The sequence below is a fragment of the Rhinolophus hipposideros genome (genome assembly GCF_964194185.1).
Source record: "Rhinolophus hipposideros genome assembly, chromosome: 23".
Classification (NCBI taxonomy): Eukaryota; Metazoa; Chordata; class Mammalia; order Chiroptera; family Rhinolophidae; genus Rhinolophus; species Rhinolophus hipposideros.
Window position 1 is genome coordinate 23,277,931 of NC_138069.1, and position 11,819 is coordinate 23,289,749.

An 11,819-nucleotide genomic window follows, 5' to 3' on the forward strand; every position below is an offset into this window, starting at 1 on the left:
TGAGAATGCACACTCCCAAGAAATGGTAGAATTCTTGAGGAGGGCATTGGATTTCCTGAAGATGTGGGAGAGAGGAGTACACAAGTTTAATCGAAATCTCAAATACAGATGACTGAGATGGAGGTTCTACATAGTCAGGGAAAGTGGGACCAGAAAGGGGCAGGAACCCGCTCCAGGTCACACAGCAAGGCTGAGACATAATCCAAGTGTCCTGACTCCTGGCTGAAGCATTCCCCATCTGGCTGCGGGGCTCTGCAAATGAGAGCTGATAGGTGGTACCTGTACATGTTCTTGTCCATGGCAAAATTGAGTGTGGGCTGGTGGTAAGAGAAGGGTCCCAGATAGGTCCAGTTAAAACCTTGTAGGTTTGGGTAGGCCTCCACTGAGACTTGGAGGTTGAGCTTCTCACCCAGAGCCACCTCCTGGAGGAGGCTCTGCTCAGAGGTCAAGTTCAAGTAGGCACTCTCTGGAAAGCAGAACACACAGGGATCTGGCATTAGTGGGAAGATGTCCTGGGTTTGTGTTTATTTGGTCATCTACCAGTCATTCAGCTGGACCCTCCTGGTGCCTACTACGAGCCAAGCACACCGTCACAACCCCTGACCAAGAATTGCCCTCTGACATCTCTCTTCCCATCTCTCTGAAGCCCAGGGCTCCAAACTCTTCTCCTCACTGAGTCCCTGAGAGAACATGAGAAAATTCCTATCTTCCTTGATGCCTACACCTTCTTATTTGAATAATTAAGAGGTTGAATATATCTGTGGTTATAACCTTTTGAAAAAAATTTTAGCTGTAAAAGACAAAAAAAGTCTTTATTTTTTCCATATGCCCCCATCCGTTTCCCCTTCCTTTGGTAATAGTTCAGTCAATATAGATTCCACAACCAGCTCTAAAATGGGCATGTGACCCAGGCCAGCCAATCAGAGTAATGTATCCCCTTTGGACCAGTGACTGGTTTGGCGTAGGCTTGTGAATTAATGAGTCCATGACACTCATTTCCATGATTTTTGTTGGAACTCTGGGAAAACGAAGGCCTCATTCCACTGAGATTACCATGCCTGGCATTGCTAGGGGTCCCACAAAAAAATGTACAACTGAAAGTTGGGAAGGAACATATTCTTGTCCACATTATCTGAACGCTTAGATCTAACTGTACCTGAAGCTTCTATCCATGGGCTTTATAGCTACAAGGCCAATAAAATACTCTTTTGATTAGGCCAGTTTGAATTGGTTTCAGTTACCGGTACTTGACTAGTTTCTACTAATTAAATCTTGCATGAATTAAAATGAAGCTATTCTGGGGTGGGGGGTGGGAGTGGGGGGTCTGACGAGGAAAAGAGGAGCAGAAGAAGGAGGGATCGGCCCCAGAGGCCCCAAGTCCCCAGGACACCTCATGATTCCCCCGATCACACTGGGTGAACAGTCTGTTCACGTTTGTGTGACATGAGTGTCCCAGACACGAATGAATGAATGCATGAACAGTGAAGTCCAGTAGGAAGCTACTGGATGTCGATCCCAAAACAGAACAAAATGATGCTAAACAGAAATTTAGCAATGCACTGTAGGAGGCTCCTAGGCGGGAGAGGGGACTTCTGGGAGAGGATCAGGGAAGCCTCCCAGAGACTGGGCTCCTTAGCCAGGTCTAGGATACAGGGATTCTAGCAGAGGTATTCTTAACAGTGTCTACTCTGCCCTCAGCTTCCTCCTTCTCAATCCCCTTGCGCAGCTCCCTCACCCCAGGACCCCTGCCAGCCCTCCCCACCACCCCGATGCTCACCTACGACCCGGAAAACCATGGAAGAGGACTGGACGCCCTGGATATTGGTAGCCACACAGGAGTAGTTGCCAGCATCTTGGAAGCCGACTTGATCAAGGTTGAGGGTCAGGACTTTATGGTAACGGTTTTCACGGAAGTCGGAGTGTTCCAAGATTGTGAGCTGCAGCCAGAGGAATGGAAATGGTATACCGTGGTTATTTAAGGATTAAAATGATTTGAGTTGAAATCCTCAGCTGTTAAGGATTATTATCTTCCTTTTCTTGGATAAGGGACGGACCTCTGAGCCTCAGTTTCTTCATTTGTAAAATGGGACTAATACTGGCCCTGTGCTCCTAGGGCTGCAGTGAAGAGGAAAGGAGCTACTGCATGCAAATGGCATAGGGCTGTGCCTGGAACACAGTAGGCACAGTGGGATGGGAGAGGGTTCTCAGAAGCAGCCTAATGCCATTCACTCCTGAAAATACTCCCTTGTTTGTCTCTCCCCAAGTCTTTTTGAAATAACCTTATATCCCTGGGCTTCGAAGGTGGCTGAGGAACCCCATGCTAAGTCAGAAGCGAGCTGACATCTGGCTCTTGTCCACAGGCGGGAGCAAAGGTCATTTGTCAAGGGGATAGAGTACTGCCTCCCCCACCTGCCCCCACGAGCTTCAGCGGCATGAGCCTGAGTCCTGGTTTTGGACCAGCTACGGACTGGCAATGAGATCCTGGGTAAGTCCACTCTTCTCTCTGCCTGGGCTGTACACGCAGTCCAGACGGCCAGCTTGTAGTGAGGCTGAGGGCCCCATCGTGCACAGCCTGGCCTACTGGGAGGATGGGCAGACTTCACCCTGCTATCTCCCCAGGGACTGACCTTGGTGTTTCCTCGTTGAAGGAAGACGTCAAAGCGGACATCAACGTCACTGGCTGAGCATACAATCTGGGCAGCCTCTCCTTGAATCCGTACCAGCTCTTTAGGCTCCAGTGTGACGTTCGGGGGCTCTCGGATGACTGAGGCCAGGGGAAGGGACCCATGAATAGACAGGCCAGAACTATTGCTCTGCTCCCTGCCATGGGCCAGGCTACTGGCCAGGACCCCCACCACACTCCAATCCCAAGTCCTGGGAGGCAACCTCCCAGCGCTCATAGCAAGACTTATTTCCTAAATAGACCTTGAAAAATCCACTTTCCTCCATCACCGCTACCTCTCCCCAGTCTCACCGCCATTCTCTGCTCTGGATTCTTGCTCTACTCTGCTCTGCAGCAGCCACCTGAAAGGCCTCCATGCTTCCCCTCTGACCCCTCTACCTCCCGGACCCCTCACGGCAGCCACAGTGAGCTCTTAGGAAGGTGAGTTGGATCATGCCTCTCTCCTGTGCCAATATTCGGTGGTTTCTTCTCACTCTCTGAATAAGAGCCAACGTCCTTCCCACATCCCCAGGCCCAGTTACTGAACCGCTGACCACCCAAACACCTGCCACCCTACACTCACCACGCTGCAGCCACACTTTGCACCTCCCTCCTGGAATGCTGTCTCTCCCCCACTTTGAACGGGTGCCTGTTGGGACCCCTCAGATCTTTAGCTCAGACATTCCTTAGAGAGGATTTCTGTGACCACTTTAGCTGAACTAGGCTTCCCCCTCCTCAACCTGCCCAACTTGCACACATATCCAGCTTTCTCCAGCTGGGTTTCTTGTTTGTCACAACTGGTATGTTGTTTTCTTTTTCTCTAGTCTGCCTCCCCCAAGAAGGCAAATCCATGCAGCTGATATCCCCAGTCGCTAGCCCAGTGCCTGACACACAATAGGCACTGAATTAATATTTGTGACTGCTGCTATTGTTCAAAGATGATCTAATTCAGTTTTCCAAGGTCTAGAGACAATAAAGGACTCATCCAAGGTCACTGAGGGGGTCAGGGCAGAACCAGGGCCCAGGGTAGCCCAGGGCTCTGCAAGATGAAATTTGGGGAAAGCACCCGACTGCCACAGAGTAGAGGGTCGTTTGACTCCCTGGGCAGGTTTTGTGGCCTCAAGGCCATGGCCTTGGCCCAGCCATCCTGCTCTGACCCTGGCCCTCATTACAAGGGACCCGATTCCTGTCTCAAGCCCAGGTCCTGAACCTGGGGACTCTTTTACTCACATCAGTCCTTCTAGAAACCAGAATCCCATCCACCAGCCCAGCAGGGCTCCAGCAGTGCCCCCCACGCCCCACCAGAGTGAGAGCTGTCCCATATGCCCAGCACCCCCTCCCCAATCACCACCCCACCTTCATTCATGTGCCCAGTGCCCAGCACCATGCTGGCACTGAGTGGGAAATCCACGTCTGAGGCTGTGAGAGAGCTTCGGGCCCTCATTCCTTTCTGAGAACATTCCTACCTGTGACTTTGTGCCTGCTAGTTCCTCTCCTGAAGGCACAAAGGTATCTGAAAGTATCTTTGCAGGGCCACCTCTTTGTCATCATTCACATTTCAGCACAAATGAAATGTCACTCTCTCAACAAGGCTCCCCCTTGCCCTGTCCCCACACACTCTGTCCCATCACCGTGTTTAACGGCTTTCCTAGCATGTTTCATGATCTGAGGCGATTCTACCCATTAGTTATTTGCTTGCACCTGGTCTGTCTCCCCTCATGACACACCTCGCTTGTCTTGCCCCAGTAGGTGCCCCATAGATGATGACTGCAGTCATCAATTGGAATGAAGAAGTGAAGGAGGGGGACCCCGGTTACCTCCCATCAGGCCGGAGCCGCCACCACTCACGTGGCTGCGAGCTCGGTCCCTGCCACGCCTGCCCGCCCCTCCCTGCCTCGCGCACCTTTCTGCACTTTAAGCCGGATGCCAATTGTTGTCACCGTCCTGCCATCCACTTGAGCGCTGCATTGGTAATCTCGACTCTCAACATACTTGGCGTTGTGGATAGTGAAGCCGTGCCGGCGTGAGAAGGTAAAGTTGGTATGGCGCAAGACCGGCCGGTTACGCACTTGCATCAGCGAGACACCGGCCTCCAGTGCCGGGTCGGTGAGCAGGCAGGGCAGCAGTGCATCCTGACCCTCCCACACTGTCACCTCCTCAGCCAGCAGGTTCCAGGGCCGCGCAGGGTCTGGGGGAAAGGGGGATACAGGGTTACACCTGCCCTCCCTCCGCCAGGCCATGCAATCTCTGGACGTCAGTGATAGGGAGGCTCAGAGATGCTGCTCATTTGCCCGAGGTCACACAGGGAAGCTCACTGAGGCTTCTGAGGAAGGGCTCTGGAGCCAGGTCCAGCCGCACTACTTGATGCTGTGTGAATTTCTGCAAATGACAACCCTTCTGAGCCTGTAGAGAATGAACATAAGCATGGAACCTACCTCACAGGGTTATTGTGAGGACTAAATTAACTGAGAAGCACTGCCACTGTTCCTTGTTCATGGCAGGCACGCTGTAAAATGTGGGCCTGGTTTTTGTGATTGGTAATATTAAGGCCCAGCCCTCCTGCCCGTGCCCAGTGGGGCCTGCTGGGCCAGGCCTCTTGGGTGTGGGCCCCGAGTCCTCACCTTTGACATAGAGGTGGATGGTGGCGCTGCCCCCCAGGGGGTCTCCAGTCTCAGTACAACGATAGGTCCCCGTGTTTTGGAAGGTGGCATTGCTTGTGGTCAGGATGCTGCAGGAGTCATGAGGATCCAGGGTCCAGTAGGGGGAGGAGATGGGGCCATCCCATTCCACACTGCCGTTGCCCGTACATCGCAGGGTCACCGTCGCGCCTGGCTTCACAACCAGCTCAGGGCCGCTGGGCTCTATCACTGGGACCCCTTGAGCTGGGAAGGGGAAGACAGAAGTGAGGCCTGAGGTGACACCGCCTGGGCCATTGCCTGCCTCTGAGAAGCGGTGGTGCTGGTGCTAGGGTCCAGGGTCACCTTTAACAAGTCCCTGCCCCTAGCTAGTCATTTGCTCAGCCCCCCGCCCCCCACCCCAAACCTGCTCAGGGATGGACTAATGTTTCTGATGCCCAGCAGGCCACTCCTCTGAGAAAGAGACACTGGGAGTTTTCTCGGCCTCCCACCCAACCGCTGCTCCCGGGGGTTCCCCAGCCCCCTGCCTCAGTGTTCCCAGCTGTGACTGCCTCATTCTTTTCCCCAGGAGTAGATTCCTTCAGCCTCCTGAAGTGGGCTGAATCCTTAGTGCTAAGCCCAAGGCCTGGATCAAAGCAGGGGCCTCAAATAAGCAAAAGAAGAGACAGATGGAGTGTTCATGGCAAAGTCATCCAGCTTAATTTATTTGAGGGAGAGGAACAGAGGCGTAGGACCTTGGCCCAGCAGAATTAGAAAGGTTCCAATTCTCTGGTGTGTCTACTCCCACTATTGGATTCTGGTCTGTAGCACAGTAGGATGATGGTTCAGAGGCTCTGTGTCTCAGTTTTCCTACCTATAAAATGGGGACAATAATTGTACCCATTTATTGAGATGTCAGGAGGTTTCAACGCATGGAAGCCTTTAGAACATCACCTGCCACCACATAAATACTCAGTAAGAGTTAGCCATTATGTTTATTATCTAGTCTACCTCAGCAGCCCAGCCCTACACCCCAGCACTGCTGTGTTGACTGGAGAGCCAATCTCTTTTAAGGAAAATTTTCTTGAAGGAGAAAAGAGAACTTGAAACCCATATCAGGGCCTCTGGGATGAAAGCCCGTTGCTTCTACAGTGTCAGCATTTTTTCCAGAGCCTAAAATAAGGGCAAAGGAGGGAAGTGAGAGCTGATTCAAGGCCTTGAAGGGGCGGCCAGGCACCCTGGCCAGCGCAGGCGGAAACACATTGCTGGCGCCTGGCCTGGCCCCCGGTTTCCGCTCTGCCTGCGGCCCTTCTCCCTGGGTTGTTCTCACTTCTGCTTCCTGGGCCTCCTGGCCACTGTCCCCTCTCCAGGAGAGAGACTCCCAGGAAAGACAATGCCATCTGCTGGGCATCAGAACACCTTAGGCTTCGGGGCCTGGCCCTGCTACTGACCCACTGTGTGCCCCTGGTGAGTGCAATCCCTTGGCTCTGACGATGGGAACCCAGACACTCCAGCCTGGAGGGCATCCGATGAATTCAGGGCTTCTCCAAGGTCCTGCACACAGCTCCTTAAATGAATCTATCCACCCTCACCCCCACCATAGACCCAAGTCACAAAGAGCTTCTCTGTCAATCGATTTCAGGAGGGCTTAATTTATGTTTTTATTTTCTATCCATCGTGCAGCCTCTCTACCTGAGCTTCCAATCTACGTAAAGGATTGAGTGAATTGGTGGATACCACCAAGGTCAACACCTGGGGCGTAGAGCCATCCTGTGCCATGTGACAGCCAGGGCAGGGGGCAGCATGATTTCTGGCAGGCTGTCTACAAATCCCAACAGAGCTGGTGCTGCCCTGTTATAGCTGCAGCGATGCAGGCCCCAGACTCAGGGGTTGCTGCAGGGAAGAGCTTGGATTGTGGGGTCACACCAATGTGAATCTGAAACTTGATCCTTCCTTACCATCTGGGTTGTGCCTTCACCTCTCTGATATACTGTCCAGTGGAATAATCTGCGTTCCCACCTCTGAGAGATGCTGGGAGAATTCAGTGAGGGGGTACAAAGCTCTTCGCTCATCAGCTGCTTCTGCCCTACGCTACTGCTTCAATTGCAGCATTTCTCACCTTCCTTCTGGCCCTGACATTCTGATATCTAAAGTTTTTAACTTTTAAAGGTCCAAGTCAGTGACTGTGACACCCCACGGTCTCGGGTTCTGTGTTCCGCCTCTGCACCCGACTCCCAGGCGCCTCCCCGTCCCGTCCCCTGCCCAGTCACTCTGGCCCCTGCCCCGGCCTCCTGGAAATGTGGTCAGAGAGAGAAATTTGTCCTGTTTTGTCCTGTCCTGTTGTCCCGGATATTCATGCAGGATAGGGCTGACCTCCTCAACGTCCACCCCCAATTTCCCTTGTGCTGGCTTGGCTGGCCCTGTCCTCCCCAGGGTGGGGGCTCAGACGTGATGAACACTGACCAAGCCCCACTTTGCACCTGTACAGTTTTCATCTTTTCATCACAGCCCCCCAATTCTCTCCATGCCCCAAACCTCCCCCCACCTCACTTACCCAACAGACATCCTGGGCCAACATCATCAGCCCCAGGATGGCCCTGAACCTCCGCTCCTCTCTCCCTACACACACACACACACACACACACACACACACACACACACACACACACCAGGGTCTGGGACACAGCCCCTCCTCAGCCCAGGATCTTTGCCAGTCTCTCCGCATCGGGGGTGCTCTGACCTCATCCCCCAACTCGCTCCCAGCAGCCCACCCTAGCCCCACTCACTCACTTATCTCTCCTTCCAACCCCTTACTCAAACCTCCCACAGAAAGACCACTGCCACTTTGGGCATTCCCAAGTAAGGTACTGCCTAGAATCAGTGAGTCACAGGCTGGCAGAGCTGGCAGCGCCATTAGGGGCTCTCTAGGGCCTCTGTACTCAGTGTAGGTCTGCACCAGCAGCCCTGGTGTCTCCTAGGAGCTTGTTAAAAACGCAGAATCTCAGGTAGAACCTGAAACCTACGGAGTCGGAATCTGCATTTTAACAAGATCCCCAGGTCATTTGCATGTGCGGTAAAATTTGAAAACCTGTGTTTTAATCTAGTCCTCAGCACCCGCAATGCCTGTTGTTGAATAGAAGTGGACACTGAAGCCCTGAGAGTGTTGGGGATGGTTCAGGACACACAGTGAGCCAACATCTGAGCTGGGACCGATCCACAACCCCGGCTGGGCTGCTTCCATCCCACCCACACCCTCTTTGCCCTCTACTGCCTTTCTAGAGCAGATAGCCACAAACCTGCTATCCAGGCAGAGATGGAAGCCCCGAGTGCATATACCCAGTGAGGGGCAAGGATTTACACAGTCCTTACACAGGGGCCCTCTCTGTCACATTTCCCCCCACCTCCGCCCAGGGCTCTCACTTCTGCTCTTACCATGCCAAGCTGTGGCCACCAGCAGGACCAGCAGAGCCCCAGGGCCCATGGCCTCAGTGGGGAGGCAGCAGGCCCCCTGCAGGGCTGGAGGGTGGGCAGGCACTGGACTCCCAACTGCTATCTCCGCAGGGACCAGGAACGCTGGCTGGACACGTTCCTCTCCACTGCACCAACTATTTGTCTTGTTTCCCTCTTCCTCCTCCTCCTCGGGCTGATCCCCTTCTTCCCCTTTTACTAGGCAAAGCAACCACAGAGTTTGGAAATCTTGGGTCTTTAGAAGAAAACAAAGCCATGAACCCCAGAGGGGAGGGGTTGGGAGTCTAGGGCAGGGCCATCCTGAGCCTGGGGGATCTGAAGTTTGGGGCCCTTATGAAGCCATCTTTAAAGGCCCCTGGCAGAAGAGACACACCCAACGTGAAGCAGTCAGTCAGTCAGCCAGTCAGTAGGGTCTCCAGAGTGGCCAGGCGGCTCTAGCTAACCCAAAAGGGAAATTAGGTTGGTCTGGGACAGCCTGGGAATAACAACAAGAAACTTACATTTACAGGATACTCACCAACCAAGCCCTTGTCATTCATGACCTACCTTGGTCCCCACAAAAAGTTTACGTGGTAGTAGTTACTGTTATCCTTCCCATTTCACAGATGGAAAAACTGAGGTTCAGAGAGATCAAACACTTAAATTTGTCCACGATTCCATAGCTTCCAAATGGTAGAGGTGGGATTTGGATCCAGGCAGCCTGGCTATAGAACTGCCTTTTTGTGGATTTATTAAATTACTTATTTATTTATTTTAACAGTACCTAATGGTGCTACCATATTTCTTAAGGAAAAAAATAGCATTCCCTTGTCCCCTCCTTTCCTAGAGGCAATTGTTTTTACCCCTTTTAGTTTATTCTTAGTATTTCCTTTCTTATTTCTAAATAACATTGTAGTAAATTTACTTCCTAAAAGTAAAAAATCCCAATATAACATTAATCCAGGAAAATGATCATTCTTTCCATGTGCTGGGATATATGTAACTTATATATACTTTTTTTTTGGGGGGGGGGAATTATTTTGAACCTTTAGTAATCATGAATACTAACCAAAACTGAATCAAGAAGAAATTTTAAAAAATCTGAATAGATTTATAACTAGCAAAAAGATTAAATGAATAATCAAAAACTTCCCAACAAATAAAAGTCCAGGACCAGATAACTTCATTAGTGAGTTCTACAAATACTTAAAAAAGAATTAATCCCAATTCTTCTCTAACTCATTCAAAAAAATAGAAAGATAAGGGAACACTTTTCAACTCATTCTGAGTCCAGTATTTCCCTGATACCAAAGCCAGAAAAAGACACCACAGGAAAGGAAACTAGACCAATATCTCTTATAAATAAAGATGCAAACATACTCAATGAAATACTAGCAAACCAAATCCAACAGCATATTAAGATGATTATACATATGACCAAGTGGGATTTATCCCAGAAATGCAAAGATAGTTCAACACATGAAAATCAATCTAATATACCACATTAGTAAAATGAAAAAAATTTCACATGATTATTTCAGTTGACACAAAAAAGCCTTTGGCAAAATCTACATGCTATGCTGTCACAATAAATCATCAAACTAGGAATAAAAGGCAACATCCTTAATATGATTAAAAGCATATGAGGTGTGACAATTAACTTTGCAAACTCATCCTACAAAAAGTGTTACACACCTCATTGCTGAATATCACTACGGTCACCTTCAAAGTCCTCCCCTTGGGAAGCTATGCACCAACGCCAGTGCCTAGTCCACCCTTCAAAGCCATTTTGGAACTCTTTTTCTGGAATGGCCATCAGAGTTATCGTCGTATTACCCTTGATGTCCTGAATGTCATCAAAATGTCTTCCTTTCAATATTTCCTTTCTCTTCAGGTAAAGAAAGAAGTCACTGGGGGCCAAGGAGGGTGTTCCAATACAGTTATTTGTTTACTGGCTAAAAACTCCCTCACAGACAGTGCCATGTGAGCTGGTGCATTGTCGTGATGCAAGACCATGAATTGTTGGTGAAAAGTTCAGGTCGTCTAACTTTTTCACACAGCCTTTTCAGCACTTCCAAATAGTAAACTTGGTTAATTGTTTGTCCAGTTGGTACAAGTTCATAATGAATAATCCCTCTGATATCAAAAAAATGTTAGCAACATCATTGCAACAAGTTTGCAAACTTCATTGTCACTCCTTGTGTGTGTGTGTGTGTGTGTGTGTGTGTGTGTGTGTAGTGACAAAAAAATGTATGCACCTCTTCAGAAAGGAAAAAAACTATTAAAATTGTAACATTCAAAGTGGTTACCATCAGTGTAATTTTAATACAGTGTAATTTATATACACACACACTCATATACTATAAACTCAACAAGAAAAAGACAACTCAAGTTTAAAAGAGCAAAAATGTTGAATAGACATTTCTCCAAAGAACATACACAAATGACCAACAAGCACATGAAAAGATGCTCAACATCGTTAATCATTAAGGAAATGCAAGTCAAAACTACAATGAGCTAGCACCTCACACCAACTAGGTTGGCAATAGTGTTTTAAAAATCAGAAAATAACAAGTGTTGGCGAGGATGGAGGGAAATTGGGACCCTTGCACATTGCTGGTAAGAATGTAAAATGGTGTGGCTGCTGTGGTAATCAGATTGATAGTTCCTCCAAAAGTGAAACATAGAATTAGCATAGGACCTAAAAGTTCCATTCCTGGGTATAACCCCCCCCAAAATTGAAAACAGGCACTCAAACAAATACTTGACAATGAATGTTTAGTGCAGCACTATTCACAATAACCAAAAGGTGGACACTTTTCATGAATGGATAGCCGAAATGGGTATATCCACGCAATGGAATGTTGTTCAGCCATAAAAAGGAATGAAGTACTGACACATGTCACAACATGGATGAACCGCAAAGACATTATGCTCACTGAAAGAAGCCACCAATTGTATGGCTACCAAATGTCACCAATTGTACGACTACATTTATATGAAGCATCCAGATTAGACAAGTGCATAAAAACAGGAAGACTAGTGGTCACCAGAAGCCAGGAGGAGGGTGGAATGGGAAGTGACTGTTTAATGGG

The 11,819-nt window shown here is 49.6% G+C and overlaps 1 protein-coding gene across 1 annotated transcript in view; it reads right to left on the minus strand.

Moving 5' to 3' along the window:
- Positions 1-8,952, minus strand: part of CSF1R (colony stimulating factor 1 receptor) — a 27,105-nt gene extending 18,153 nt beyond the window's left edge. The window contains exons 1-6 of the mRNA XM_081035184.1: positions 8,710-8,952; positions 5,284-5,544; positions 4,566-4,850; positions 2,628-2,764; positions 1,778-1,937; positions 280-466 (exon numbers count right to left, since the gene is read on the minus strand). Of these exons, the coding sequence (XP_080891310.1) occupies positions 280-466; positions 1,778-1,937; positions 2,628-2,764; positions 4,566-4,850; positions 5,284-5,544; positions 8,710-8,758 (1,079 nt within the window). The 5' untranslated portion in view covers positions 8,759-8,952. The remainder of the gene's footprint in view (positions 1-279; positions 467-1,777; positions 1,938-2,627; positions 2,765-4,565; positions 4,851-5,283; positions 5,545-8,709) is intronic.
- Between the last annotated feature and the right edge of the window lie 2,867 nt (positions 8,953-11,819).